This window comes from Polypterus senegalus, chromosome 10 (genome assembly GCF_016835505.1).
Source record: "Polypterus senegalus isolate Bchr_013 chromosome 10, ASM1683550v1, whole genome shotgun sequence".
NCBI lineage: Eukaryota > Metazoa > Chordata > Cladistia > Polypteriformes > Polypteridae > Polypterus > Polypterus senegalus.
In genome coordinates, this window is record NC_053163.1 from 17,090,905 (window position 1) to 17,107,008 (window position 16,104).

The 16,104-nt window shown below is 41.4% G+C and overlaps 1 protein-coding gene across 1 annotated transcript in view; it reads right to left on the reverse strand.

Annotated features, from left to right (window-relative positions):
* csf2rb (colony stimulating factor 2 receptor subunit beta) overlaps positions 1-16,104 on the reverse strand; it is a 76,643-nt gene that overhangs the window by 41,844 nt on the left and 18,695 nt on the right. Inside the window, exon 2 of the mRNA XM_039765330.1 lies at positions 3,052-3,244. Within this exon, the coding sequence (XP_039621264.1) occupies positions 3,052-3,136 (85 nt within the window). The 5' untranslated portion in view covers positions 3,137-3,244. The remainder of the gene's footprint in view (positions 1-3,051; positions 3,245-16,104) is intronic.

Sequence of the window (16,104 nt, forward strand, 5' to 3'; positions counted from 1 at the left end):
ATGGGGGAATCACAGTATATATTTTAGAAGATTAGAATAAGTACATAGTGTTTGCTTCGTCATTAGGGGCATCACCATGTAAGGTCTGGCTGTAGCCCAAACCTGATTAGGCAGGCATCTAGTCTTTCAGCAGGTGACCTAAAATGCTGGCTGAATTAGTACTAAGATAAGATTGAATTTTATTTCAAATATTAAAGGGTTGTTTAAAATAAACATATTCAGCCATATTTGAAACTTAAATTAGTATGTGAAAGCTGTAGTGGAAATCAACTTTGTACACAAAATTAACCCTACATGAGCAGAAAGATCAAATACACCAGGAAATCTGATGGGGACATGAGAGACATGCCCTTGGCAGAAAATCAATCACCATCAACACCATAATCTTCCCATTTTGTTTGTGAGAAAAGAACATTCTAGTCACTTACCTATGTACTTCCTGCCACCTCTCAGTTTTGAAACTTACTTGCATTTAATTCCAAGTACCTCCTAAATTTTCTGCGATTTTTGTGTCCAGGAAAAAGCCATAACATGAGGTTAATATTGAGAACATGTGCCTGTAGTGTGGCATGGTAGAGATACAAGCACCAAGGAGTAGTTATGGTGCATCCCTAGCTAATAGGGGTGGAGTGGTGGCTCTGAGACTAAGGATCTTTGCTGGTATGAATCCCCATCACTGCCAAAAGAGATCCTACTCTGCTGGGCCGTTGAGCAAGACCCTTAACCTGTAATTGCTCCAGGGGCGCTGTACAATGGCTGACCCTGCACTCTGACCCCAAGGAGTATGCGAAAACTAACAAATTCCTAATACAAGAAATTGTATAAGGCGAAATAAAGAACAAAAAAAAAATCCTTTGAATTAAGAAAATCAGCAGGGAGCTCTGAAAAGCCAACACCAACTAGTTGAGGAAACGTTGATCACAACGGCATTCAAGTCAGCACTAGGTAATAAAAAATGTAATCAACACCGGTATCCACATAAATAAATCTTAAATCGAGTTTTTGTTCTTGTTCTACATTTATATAAAGCGATTGTGTTAAGCCCAGCCTGTTCATAAACAGGAAGGGAAAAAATCTAAGTGCGTGCTATTGTCAATTTTGTATATAAAATTTGAAAAGGTTGTCTTCAGTTCATTATAAATTTATTCTAACTGCACACGGTTTCTCGTTTTTGTGTTTAACATTTGAAGAGGAGGTCTTCAACTGATTACAGATTTGTTTCGAACTGCATCCAGTTTCTCCATATTGGATTTAAAAGTTAACAAGGATGTTTCAGCTAATTTTACATTTTCTCTAACCAACTGTGATTTTTCAATTTTGTGTTTAGAATTTGAAGGGAATATCTTCAAGTTATTATAAAATACTCAACAATTCCAAAATATCCCTGCATCACATAACCAGTGTTTGTACTATGAAACTAGCTTCACATTTTGCACTTCCTAGTTTCACCGGCACAAGTCATCTCATTTTCCGAAACCACTTTTCCTGGTGAAGGTCATGGTAGCAGTAGGTCAAGCAAGTCAGCGCAGACTTCCTCGTCCCCAGCTACAGATTCCATCACTTCCTGAGAAATCCCCACGCCTTCCCAAGCCAGCCAAGAGATATGATTCTTCCAGTGTGTTTTAGGTCTGCCGTTGGGTCTTCCCACAGTGTAAGGGTACCCAGAACATTTTTAATGGGGGCTGTCCATCTTTTATCTTTATGACATGCCCAGTCCAAACCATCTCAACTGGCACATCTAGATCTAGAGGAGAAGTGCCTCTAACCCAAGAATCTCCTGAATCTCTAACCTTCTCGCACTATAATGAAATGTCAGCCCAGCCACCCTGTAAGGATTTCATCCACTTGTACTTGCAGTCTCATTCTTTAATATTCATATTCTGCAGTTAACATATCCCCACTCCCAAACTGCATCATTTATATTGTAAAGGATGACAAATCTGAGCGGGCATCACAGCTGGGACGGGGCAAGGTTCCTTACCTGGACGGTAAGTCAGCCCATTAGAAGCTCAAGAGGAAAGGCACAGTGTTCCATACCTTAGCCAGGAAGAAGACAGGAGATGTCAGTTTGGAGCTGAGCGTACTGACATCCCGGCAGGGTCAGATGAGGAACAATACCTGGCCTGGAGGCCACTGTGAGAGAGGAACCTGGGGAGACAACTGCTCATGGTTACATGCTCCCTCGATGGGTTAGGTGACTGGGTGCACTACCTGTATGGACACCCGTGAGGCATGTTGGGAGCGGCGGTCCCATTGGGGCAGCCGTGTTGAGTTCCGGGAGGTGCTATCAGGGTCTGTGATCTCTGCTTTCAGTGACTTTCTCTTGACCTGGAAGTACTTTCATCGGGCCACGCCCTATCACTGGAAGTACTCCCCTGTCTAGGATAAAGCAAGCTGCTTGACCTCATCCATTGTCATTGGACAACATTCGTCTGGGAGGAGTGGAAGAACGAGAGAGAGAGAAAGAAGAGAAGAGAATATTGATAAAGAACCAATGTATAAGAACCTTATTGTAAGATACTTTTGTTAATAAACCTATTTTATTTCTGAGGTGGGATGGCACCCTGCCTAGGGTTGGTTCTTGTCTTGCACCCTGTGCAGGCTGGGATTGGATCCAGCAGACCCCCGTGACCCTGTGTTAGGATATAGTGGGTTGGAGACTGACTGACTGACTGACCTATTTTATTTGAGCCCAGGACTTGTGTAGTGTGGTTGTGTTTGGTATTTGGGTTGCTGCAACGTCCCCTGCTGGTCACAATATACTGTAAGTACTGGATACCATGAAATATCAAAGCATTTTAGACTATGTAGAGCATAGATCCTTATCTTAATCCACCATCCCTAATCCCATCCCTTGGATGTCCTCAAGCATCAAACAAAAGAAAGGACAGACAGCTTGCAAAGTTCCTCTACAGTACAGCTCCTCTCTTAAGGTGACCACTTCTCACCTTGTGCCTGTTGCATTTTCCTTTTGATCTGTTTGTTATACCATACTTGTTCATCAGTACAAGTAGACACAGAAAGTCCCCAAATTACCAGCCATATATTTACCTTCCTCTGGCCTCGATGTCAGACACACCCCTGAGGCCAGTAAGAGGAACATTAGGGTGGTAATCGGTCTCCAGAAGATACTCATTTCATTTCCTGTTGATACAAGGAAAAAGAAGAACTTGGACAGTGACTCTGCATGTGAATGTTGTGCTTTGTTGCCCTTTCGAAGGGAGGCATCAGTCCTAGAAGGCAGCTGAAACAGATAAGAAACATTAAGAATGTGTTAGTCACAAAATATGTCTTCTGTGGAAGACCACAACCCACATTTTCATATGTGTTCATAATAAATGTAATTGACCTAAATATCTGACTCCAGAAACAACCAGCTAAGAAAACCCTTCATCCCAATCACTTGCTGAAATTAGCATTTTGTAAAATACTGTGTAAAGTACTGAGAGTAAAAACTGAATTGAAATTTCCACTTTAGTAAACACTCATGTAAGAGCCATATCTTTTAGGTTAATATTAATAGTAAAATTACCTAAGTATTGCTGAATATGAATAGAATGTAGATTTCACATTGGTAAAAGGAAGATTCTAGAGAAGCTAAAAGTTTAATTGAATGTTCTTACTGCTCTGCTATACTATATGCTATAGCAGGGCAACAGAATGACTGCTGATTGAATTAAGACAGCTAGAAAGAAACATGAACTGTTAATCAGAAAGTGTCAGTCAGGCAGTCTCCAACCCACTATATCCTAACACAGGGTCACGGGGATCTGCTGGAACCAATCCCAGCCAGCACAGGGCAGAAAACAAACCCCAGGCAGGGTGACAGGACACAGACCCACACACTAGGGACAATTTAGAATTGCCTAACCTAACCTGCATGTGTTTGGACTGTGGCAGGAGTACCCAAAGGAAACCCACGCAACCTCCATGTAGGGAGGACCTGGGAAGCGAACCTGGGTCTCCTAACTGCGAGGCAGCAGTGCTACCCACCACGCCACCGTGCCGCCCTTTGATTATATTATATTAATCCATCCATCATCCAACCTGCTATATCCTGACTACAGGGTCACGGGGGTTTTCCAACACAGGGCACAAGGCAGGAAACAAACCCCGGGCAGGGCGCCAACCCACCGCAGGACACACACACACACCAAGCACACACTAGGGACAATTTAGAATCGCCAATGCACCTAACCTGCATGTCTTTGGACTGTGGGAGGAAACCGGAGTACCCGGAGGAAACCCACGCAGACACAGGGAGAACATACAAACTCCACGCAGGGAGGACCCAGGAAGCGAACCCAGGTCTCCTAACTGTGAGGCAGCAGCGCTACCCACTGTGCCACCATGCCGCCCATATATTATATTATATTATATTATATTATATTATATTATATTATATTATATTATATTATATTATATTATATTATATTATATTATCCTTGGGGCACGCCACGCTCCAGCCATTTCGCTTCTCTGCCGCTCGCGTTGTGAACGGGGTGGCTGAACGCATGCTTTTAAGATGCGGACAGAACACCTGCTTGCTTACTGCTCCTTCTGCTGTGCTGCGTGTTCTGCTTCTCGCGCTGTGCGTCGATCATTTCAAAGCCTGTACAACAGCTGTCCTCACTTCACCCGCTTTCCCCCTTCCACCCCCCGGGGCACGCTAAGCACCTGCCATTTTACATCTCTGCCACTCGTGTTTTGACATTGGGGTTCGGGGCTGAAAGCACGCTAAGGTGATGTGGATGGATCAGCTGCTTTCTTTCTGCTGCTGCTGCTGGTGAGCTGCATGTTCTGCTTGTTGTGCTGCACATCGATTAATATATTGATCATTAAAAGACTATACAGCAGCTGTCCTTTTGTCTCACTGCTTTGTCTTGCAGGATGTTAAAGTGTCTCTCGTGGGACATCCGGGCTGATTATTACTTTCCTTATTTTCTGAATTTGCACATAGATTATTACTGTTCTCTTGTGCATCCTTTTTTTACCTTCTTTAATCTCCAATGCTTTCGTGTCTCTTTTCGACGAGTTGCTCTTTCTTCTTTGCCTAGTCATTCACACGCCATCTAGAACGTATAACATTTTTAACAGCTGGGAGTGTCTGCCAAAAGCATTCCAACAACTGCGCGGTTAGATGTCTGTGAACTTTTTTAAAATTGTTTGTAAGTTGGGCGTGACGTGCAAAAGTCACCGTCTCACGGGTCTTGCTTCCTAAGTTTGTAATGTATAGTGTCGTGTGACGTCAAAGTGTCTCTTTGAGATGATCACGTCTTGACCCAAGATTTTTTTATATAATAGATATTATATTATATTATATTATCTTTTTATATAATACGCTAACATGGCTGTTCGTTTGTCTGTCCAGGATTTTAAATCACCTGTAGCTTGCAAACCGTTTCACCTATTGATTTTGAAATTTGGTACACATGTACTACGTGACGTCTACTATCCACTTTCGGGGTGATGATTTTTATTACTCTTTTTATTTTTATTTTATTTTATTGTACAATCGACTCTCGGTAGCGCGCAGCAGGGTGGCCTTGTGGCGCATGCGTATGGGCGCCGTTCTCATTCCCTACCACCTTCGCTAATCATTCTTGAGGCAGATTGTAGACTTAAGTGCCTGCTTAAGTGAAAAATGAAAGAAAACTTACTAAGTAATTGCAAAACAAAAACTAACTTAATCCGTTTTAACGCAAAAAGATGCCGACAAAAGAAGAGAAGCAGCGGGCCGCTAGGGTGGAGAAAAGAAGAGCAAGTGCATCAACCTCTGAGCAAACGAATGCTAAACAGAGACAGAGACAGAGAATGAAAACTAGGAGTGCTCAAGTCAAGTGTATTCACTACATGTTATTGTGCAGTATGCCGTTACTGGTATTATATATTACTAGCTGTGTAAGCCCTTACTGTAAAAAGCCTGGGGTCCTAGAAACTATTGAAATCGTCAGAAAAAAAAATGAAATGTAGAAATGTCAGGTAATTGAAAGGAACTACTCTGGGTGTCTCTCTCCTAGCAGGTTTCATTTTGCCAATGTGTTCGCCTCGCTTGTGCATTAGCGGCTAAGCGAGTGACTCTTTCTTCGGAGGTAAAGCCCTTACCCCGACTCCACCTCTCACTTCCGGGCCAGACAGACACACACATACACTTCCATGCGTAGATGTTTATATATAAGATTATATTTTTTATTATATTGAATAAATTGTCGCAGTTTGAGAAGGTATGATCACATTCTGCGTTGGACTGGCTTCCCATGTGTTGTGATGTAGCAGTACAAAATAGCCAAATTGGTGTGATGCTTCCAAAATCCTAATCAGTCTGCCCAGACAAGGATACTTTAGGGCAGCCTGAGCTCCTACTGTACTAGCTACTTTCAGCCAAGTCCCCAACAAATGGGATTTGGCTGCAAAAGGTAAAATTTACAGTTTAAAAAAATACAATTAATGTTTACAAAATAGCCCCATCAGAAGGAGGGTGACCATAAACCCCCAGCTAGTGGATGAAAGAGCAAACAAAGAATCGTTATAAAATAAGATTTATTCACAAAAATGAGAATATAACAAAATGTGAAAATGAAGCAGGAGTTGGTAATGAGGCAATCAGAAGGCAAACAAGTCTCAAGACAAAATGTTAAATTAAAATCCTTTGACAGAAGCAAAAAAAGTGATAAAAACTGCAAATCCAATGACAATATCAATAGCAATACTTGCAGATACCACAACACTCCAACAAAGTTCAGTGAACTACAAGGGACTCTATTTCCCAGCTTCCCTCAAATGGGGACATGAGCAATCCCTAGCAGTGATGTATCGGTGGCCCTGCCTCTTGGGTGATCCACTTATAAAATATCTACAGTATTTATTTCTCCCCATTCGATATTTGAATTCCTATGTTAACCAGCAGCACATTTACTACCTTCATTAAACTGTTTTTTGAGTAACGACAATTAAAAGCAAACATGTATGGTTGATTGGTCAAAGAAAACCGTCAGGATGTTAGAATAGGAAGCTCTAGGTCAGCGTTTCTCAACCTTTACGTATTTGCGACCCGAGTTTTCATAACAGTTTTAATCACGCCCCCCACCTTTTTTTTTTTTGAAAGGAGCCCACTAATACCAAATTTGTTCTTTTTTAATTAATGATATATCATAGATGCATATTTTATTATACCTACTTAACTTTTATCAACATGTTTCTAACTCTATATTTATTTTTCTAGCATCAGAGTGTATCCATCTATCCATCCATCCTCTTCCGCTTATCCGAGGTCAGGTCGCGGGGGCAGCAGCTTAAGCAGAGACCCCCAGACTTCCCTCTCCCCGGCCACTTCTTCCAGCTCTTCTGGGAGAATCCCAAGGCGTTCCCAGGCCAGCCGGGAGACATAGTCCCTCCAGCGTGTCCTGGGTCTTCCCCGGGGCCTCCTCCTGGTTGGACGTGCCCAGAACACCTCACCAGGGAGGCATCCAGGAGGCATCCTGATCAGATGCTTGAGCCACCTCATCTGACTACTCTCAATGCGGAGGAGCAGCGGCTCTACTCTGAGCCCCTCTTGGATGACTGAGCTTCTCACCCTATCTTTAAGGGAAAGCCCAGACACCCTGCGGAGGAAACTCATTTCAGCCGCTTATATTCACGATCTCGTTCTTTCGGTCATTACCCATAGCTCATGACCATAGGTGAGGGTAGGAGCGTAGATCAACTGGTAAATTGAGAGCTTTGCCTTACGGCTCAGCTCCTTTTTCACCACGACAGACCGATGCAGAGCCCGCATCACTGCGGATGCCGCACCGATCCACCTGTCGATCTCACGCACCACTCGTGAACAAGACCCCAAGATACTTGAACTCCTCCACTTGGGGCAGGATCTCTCCCCCAACCCTGAGAGGGCACTCCACCCTTTTCCGGCTGAGGACCATGCTCTCGGATTTGGAGGTGCTGATCAGAGTGCATCAGAGTATAGTTTAAGTTAATTTCTTTTGGTTTCAGTAGATGTATTTTTCATATTTTCGATTCTTGTTGTCTTTTTTTCACATTTTCACGCCCCACCCCACAGTTTGAGAACCACTGCTCTAAGTTAAGTTTGAGAGGGGAACAAAGTAAATCTGTTGCATAATATTAATCATATGTCAGAATTCTTAAGTGGTTGACAGTGCTGCATCACAGATTGATTGTCCTGATTTCAAAAACTGTGTTTGGTTGTTGTTTTTGTGCAATTTTCACTGGGACCTCGGAATTTTTTTCCATTACCTAAAGAGCAACATATTAAATTATTTATCAATCCCAATTTAGCAGAATGTGAAAGGGGCATGGCAATGGACAGGTACACTACTCAGGGCTGGTTTCTGCCTTTGGCCTGATGCTGCCGAGATGGGTTCCTCTGCCAGGAACTGGACTACATGAGTGTGAGAATGTTATGAAATGTATGTCACAATAGATGTTGTTGAATAAATTGTATATTGTCAATAGTAGTATCCAGAGCTACAGAAATATTTATTTAGTTCAGCAGTGAAGACACCCCAGGAAGTTCAAGGTCCTATGTTTAAGTTCTTGACTGAGATGCCACAAACCTGTCATAATATACACTAAAACAATGGCTGATTGGTGAGCGCCTATTAAATCAAAGATCAAAGTTTCAAAGGGTGTGTGTAAACTGTATAAAAAAAAAAATACAAGACCTGTTGCAGTTCACTGCTAGGTGCAGTGCAAATTTTGTGAATTCAAAGAAAAAAGAACAACATATGGCATCAATTAAAAAAATGAAAAAAACCTGACTGTTTTAAACTGGGATCCCTATTCGGTATGCAATACAAAGTGATAAAAATCAGGGAATTATTTCCAGTTCACTTCTTTTATAGTGAATACCAGTTTTACACAAGGCACTTTGGGCTTATCTTATCTGATGCAAAGCCAGCTATGTGAAACCACAGCCAAGGGCTTACAACCTGGCAACACCCAAATTTATCATTAACTAATCGACCTGACTACGTTTTTTTTTTTTTTAAATGTAAACATTGTAACTTTATTACTATTGTTTTCTTTATTATGGATTATTATTATGGTATAGGGTGCTATTCTATTCTCATGGCCTCTGGTAGAAAACAAATACAACTGTTTCTTTATTCAGAACCTCCCTGTTATTTAAATACAGTGAATAAATATATGCATTATGATTAGCTATTGAGTTACATGATTTGCATACAAACTAGGATATGACAAGGATGAAAATGTCAATTGGCTATTGAATGTAGTATTTGATATAAAATAAATACAATAATATCGACTGGAGCCAGATGCTCAACATAGTTTGAAGGCTAAGTAATTGTACTCGCTAATCATGGTGCCAGAGAGCGGTGACGTGTTCCATGCTGATAGCACCTGAAAGTAAGTGTTTCATTCTACTCTGTGCATGTGACAATAATGTCACAATAAACTAGTAATGAAATTAGCATTAAGAAACGATTAGGAATGGAGTCTGGTGCTTCACATACAAAATGGGTAAAAATTAAGAACATGACAGGCATGTGAGATGAATTTTTAGAAAATGAACGTGCTACAAAACAAAGCATTCTTGCTTTACATATTGGGTTTTGTTAAATGTTCTTTTTATCTTTCCAGGTGTTTACTTCTGCAAATTTTTCTGATTATGTTGTTGCGGGGCCACATAAGTGGTTTTTGTTTCTATGTATGTCCTGTTGAGTGATTGTTAAATGTGAATGACAACACTGGGTGCAACCAATTGGGGTCAGTGCCTTTAAACAGGTTTGCACTGATGCGGAGGAGCTTGTGGGATTTATAGTTTGTGGTTTGTATGCATAGTACCAATAAAACCGGAAGAGAAAGATGTGCCGGGATTAATCGATCAGACAATTTTCTAATCAACATCATTCACACTTTTCAGTTACTGGACATTCATAGAGGAGAAGGATGGTGCCCGGCCACTGGATTTAAGGACGGTGGTGTTTCTTTAACTCAGAATCCAGTCCTTCGATGCTCTTGGAGAAGAGGCGATATCTGAAGACTGTCCTTCTGAACAGAATTTCACTATCGATACAATGTTTTCCTGATGAAAAAAATAATCAGACCTAATCTAACAGAACACAGAAGTCCAAAAAGTCCAAAAAGAAATCCAAGAATAATAGAATTAAACAAAGCAATATCAATATCCTACTCTGAAATTAAAAAAAAAAAGTACAACCTGAAATTCAAAACAAAATGGATAGTGATGAGCAAAAATCACTGTTTCATTTTACAGCAAAAAAAAAAAAATGTGAGAAATATGTGTTGTTTCACTTCCAGCGAAAATTCAAGCCATTGACATTGTAAGATATGGCCGGCCATGTACCCCGGCCAATACCCCCAAGCCGCCAGGTGGAGCCCTCCTTGCAGCATGGAGGTCCCCAGAAGACCAGCAGGGCATTATGGACCATGTAGTTTTTATGCACCGCCCTGCTGGATGCCATGGGGGCCACGAGAGGGAGCCGCAGGGAGGACCGAAGAGTTCTTCATGCCCTATGACCCTGAAGTTCGTCATAGGAAGAGCGACGGGCTTCCGGGGTGAGAAAAAACATTATTTACCCTGACTCGGAAGGAATAAGGACTTGTGGACTGTTGGGAAGGAACACCTCCGGGTCAGGGAATATAAAAGGACTGTGGGAGCTCCCAGACGGGGAGCTGAGTTGGGAGGCAGGGTGGCTAAGCGTCTGGGAGTGGAGGATTGTGATTGAGTATTGTTTATTATTGGTTATTGAAGAATAGTGGAGTGGTGGTGCTTTGTGCACAATTATTATTATAATAAATAATTATTGGATTTTTATCTGGTGTCTGACGTATAGTCTGAGGGTACAAGGGTGCGAGAAGCATCTTATTCAATTACAACATAAAAAGAAAGGGATTTAGTTACTGTCTGCAAAGTGTTTTTCTGCACTTATTCTATGTGTGTCATTTCATATTTAAAGATCTCTAATGGAAAAAAGAGAAAAAAATGGACTAATTTCCTGTGTAGATATTTTGTTGAGCTATCAGGTGTATGTTGTGATTGCTCTGGTAGTACGATGCTCACTTTACCAGTTATGATGACGATTTTGCCATTCACAGTTCTAAAGATTTGCCAGAGACAGAAATGAAACCGAAGAGCTTTACGACACTTGGAACCTGTGATGCCTCACCTACCTGAATCAAGAAAAATGAAATGGAGATTTCAAAGTAATCATGGGATCCGTTTTGTTAGGTTTTTCTGAAAAGAAGAGGCAGTAATGTGCAAAATGGAGTGATTTGATGCTTCATTGTGTGGAAAATATGCTGCACATTACATTTTGCATTCCTCCGTGGTTATGTGAACAAGAGTAATAACTATAAGATTGATTTTATGGATGTGGTACAGATTATTTGAAGCACATGAAGTTATGGGAAAGAGTAGTGGAAGCTAGGTTAAGAAGTGAGGTGATGATTAGTGAGCAGCAGTATGGTTTCATGCCAAGAAAGAGCACCAAAGATTCAATGTTTGCTCTATGGATGTTGATGGAGAAGTTTAGAGAAGGCCAGAAGGAGTTGCATTGCGTCTTTGTGGACTTGGAGAAAGCATATGACAGGGTGCCTCGAGAGGAGCTGTGGTATATGAGGAAGTCGGGAGTGGCAGAGAAGTATGTTAGAGTTGTACAGGATATGTGAGTGTGACAGTGGTGAGGTCTGCCATAGGAGTGATGGATGCATTCAAGTTGGAGGTGGGATTACATCAGAGATCGGCTCTGAGCTCTTTCTTATTTGCAATGGTGATGAACAGGTTGACAGACGAGATTAGACAGGAGTCCCCGTGGACTGTGATGTTTGCTGATGACATTGTGATCTGTAGCGATAGTAGGGAGCAGATTGAGGAGACCCTGGAGAGGTGGAGATATGCTCTAGAGAGGAGAGGAATGAAGGTCAGTAGGAACAAACAGAATACATGTGTGTTGATGAGAGGGAGGTCAGTGGAATGGTGAAGATGATGCAGGGTGTAGAGTTTGCGAAGATGGATGAGTTTAAATACTTGGGATAAACAGTACAGAGTAACAGGGATTGTGAAAGAGAGGTGAAGAAGAGAGTGCAGGCAGGGTGGAGTGGGTGGAGAAGAGTGTCAGGAGTGATTTGTGACAGACAGGTAAAGGGAAGGTCTACAGGACTACAGGACGGTAGTGAGACCAGCTATGTTATATGGGTTGGAGACGGTGGGACTGTCCTGAAAGCAGGAGACAGAGCTGGAGGTGGCAGAGTTAAAGATATATTACTGGCAAGAATTTAAAGCTACCTGAATGTGACTAAAATATTACTTTCACTACTACATAAGCTAAATGGATAATCTTTGCCTCTCTGAAAGGACTCTGCCAGTGACATTTGTCCCTGTGCTTGGGGTCTGGGTCTGTCTGAAGGATTTCCCTCATCCTCCTCCTCCTCTGTTTGTTTCTTTTGCAGCTCAATGTTCTCTTTTTTGTGGTGTTTAATGTGTTTTTATAAATTGGTGGTGTTGCCACGGTAGCGAATAGCCTTCCTACACACATCGAAGTATGCAATGTTTACATTTACAACAATAAAATAACACCACACAATGCTCCTCTTCCTCCCTGCCATGCTATCATGTTCCTACTCACTGCAGCTTAAAATTTGGTGTCTACGCTCTGCTCAGCACTGCTAAGTCACATGATGCGACGACAACAAAACACAGCAGAGGAGGGGAGGAGGAAGAGCCGAGTGTGCGAGATGTGAAAGGAGTGGCGTTTGCAACAGACATATCTACTTTTTGATGAAAAGGCAGCAACATACTGAATGAAGAGGAGAGAAACTGAAACTAAACTGTTGATCCCGTTATGCTAGCATCAATCCAACATTGGTGTCAATATTATTGATATTTAAATCGATCCGCCCACTTCTATTAAATATATGTTGCACCTTGGTCTTGGGGAACGTTATTTCATGGCACTGTATGCTGCAATATGGTGAATGGATGGTATTATATGTGAAAATAAAGCTACCTGACTTGACTTGACTTGAACAAAACTCTTATTCGTGAGGTTTGTGTTTTGCTATTGTGAAATCACCAGTGAAAGAAATTTAAGTACAAGTTTGACATAAATGTATGAGAATCGACACTTGCTTGTTTCACTCATTACAAAACACGATCAAAAGAAGTATAATACCCAAAATGCAAAGGGGAGCAAAAAAAGGATACAGTGGCTCTCTATGATTTAATTATCGAAAATAATTACTGCACCTGACGGTTGTTCGCTATTCAGGATCTCTCATCTTCACAATTAACATATTAAGATAATTAACAAAAAATAAAATACATTGAGAAGAAGGAGCTAGATTAACAGAGTCAACCAAAAGCATGTAACCAGCCACTATAACACAATCAACAGAAACAAAACCTAATGAGAAAGAAACAAAATATAAAAATTGAAAACATAAATATGCCTTCAAGGGTGAGACTTGAACGAGACCATGACGTACATTCACTTCAAAAGAAGGACTGAAAGACCTGAGTTCACATCACGGTGTTTCCTATTTTTATTCTTTTTTTGGAGTTGATCGATGAGTAACGATGAGAGCACTAAAAAAATGTGTGCCAAGAGTCCATTGTTGCTGTCAAACAAGTGTCATCATCATTTTATACATAAGCTCTTCTTTCAGTAGACTTTGCTATCCTTGTTCTCAAAAGGAATGTTAAACACACTCAACTACGTATTTACTGCTTTTAAAAAGGAAAATTTAATGACATTAAGATTCAATATACCCTTTTCTAAGCTACAGATTTTGAAAAAAAAAATTCTCTGCTTCAGACTGTTTGTAGAAAAGGGCCTTAAAGTTTCAGTCTGTTGTGGACGGGTATAGGAATGACAGCTCCACACGGTAAGAAGATTTGTGGTGCGAACTGGGCTGTTCTATTCATTGTCCGCAGACACAAAAAAAAAAAAAAAAAAGGTAACGCTCCTTGGCATATATATTTCTTCCCATTATGTGGGTTTTAATTAAAGAAATGAGGTTTTGGATTGAATGGATGGAGAGATGAGATTGTGTTGGTTTGGACATGTGCAAAGAAGAGATGCTGGGTATATTGAGAGAAGGGTACTAAGGATAGAGCTGAGAAGCAAGAGGAATAGACTATGGCCTAAAAAGAGGTTTATGGATGATGTGAGAGAGGACATGCAGGTGATGGGTGTGACAGAACAAGATGTAGAGGACAGGAACATATGGAACAAGGTGATCCGCTGTGGCAACCACGAACAGAAGCAGCTGAAAGAAGAAGATGAAGAAGAAGCAAAGGTCACTGAGGTAGCAGAGCTCCATACGGCAGGTTGCTCGTGCCTTTAATGACGCCTCCTTCTGGAAGGCCCAGGGTTTTTACCTGTGAGGAGGTCCCCCGACGCGCATGCGTGACACTTTACGTACTTGTATGATGTACGTACTTGCAATTGCTCTATTTATGGATCAATCATTTAGGTCCTGGCTTATTGTATGTCATAACATAACAAAAACACACTCTCAAACTCAGTTGCCTCAGTTTAGGATCATGAGGGACTGTGTCTACCTCAAAAGAACTAGGCGCAGGCCAGGAACTAGACCTAGTTTGTGTACCAATACTTTGGAAGACACAATCAAGTTATACATTTTAGAGCTCCCAATGACCCAATAATTGTAAATAATCAATAGAAGTACATTTACGTTTACATAGCTCAGGAGTTAAAAACTCCTGAAGCTCAAGGCCATACTATATGTTTGAGGGACTGATTGAGGACATCATATATAAAGGGAGGAATAAAAACTCATCCAGACACAGGGAGAAGGTGCACACTCCACCCAGAAAACAACCATGCACAGGATCCAAATACAAGTTGTTCAATCAGTGAGGCAGAAACGCTGCTAACTACTACAACACCATGCTGTCTGTTGTATGTCCCGTTTGATATACAGTTGTGCTTGAAAGTTTGTGAACCCTTTAGAATTTTCTATATTTCTGCATAAATATGACCTAAAACATCATTAGATTTTCACTCAAGTCCTAAAAGTAGATAAAGAGAAACCAATAACTGCAACTAAACGTTTCCGGTAACTTTTAATCATTCCTGCACACCGGTTTGGAGGAATTTTAGCCCCTTCCTCCTTACAGAACAGCGTCAACTCTGGGATGTTGTTGGGTTTCCTCACATTAACTGCTCGTTTCAGGTCCTTCCACAACATTTCGATTGGATTAAGGTCAGGACTTTGACTTGGACATTCCAAAACATTAACTTTATTCTTCTTTAACCATTCTTTAGTAGAACGACTTGTGTGCTTAGGGTCGTTGTCTTGCTGCATGACCCACCTTCTCTTGAGATTCAGTTCATGGACAGATGTCCTGACATTTTCCTTTAGAATTCTCTGATATAATTCAGAATTCATTGTTCCATCAATGAAGGCAAGCCATCCTGGCCCAGATGCAGCAAAAAAGGCCCAAACCATGATACTACCACCACCATGTTTCACAGATGGGATAAGGTTCTTATGCTGGAATGCAGTGTTTTCCTTTCCCCAAGCATAATGCTTTTCATTTGAACCAAAAAGTTCTATTTTGGTCTCATCCATCTACAAAACTTTCTTCCAATAGCCTTCTGGTTTGTCCACGTGATCAGCAGCAAAAGCAGCAAAGTTTTTTGTGGACAGCAGTGGCTTTCTCCTTGCAACCCTGCCATGCACACCATTGTTGTTCAGTGTTCTTCTGATGGTGGACTCATGAACATGAACATTAGCCAATGTGAGAGAGGCCTTCAGTTGCTTAGAAGTTACAGTGGGGTCCTTTGTGACCTCGCCGACTATTACACGCCTTGCTCTTGGAGTGATCTCTGTTGGTCGACCACTCCTGGGGAGGGTAACAATGGTCTTGAATTTCCTCCATTTGTACGCAATCTGTCTGACTGTGGATTGGTGGAGTCCAAACTCTTTAGAGATGGTTTTGTAACCTTTTCCAGCCTGATGAGCATCAACAGCTCATTTAACGAGGTCCTCAGAAATCTCCTTTGTTCGTGCCATGATACACTTCCACAAACGTGTGTTGTGAAGAGCAGACTTTGATAGATCCCTGTTCTTTAAATA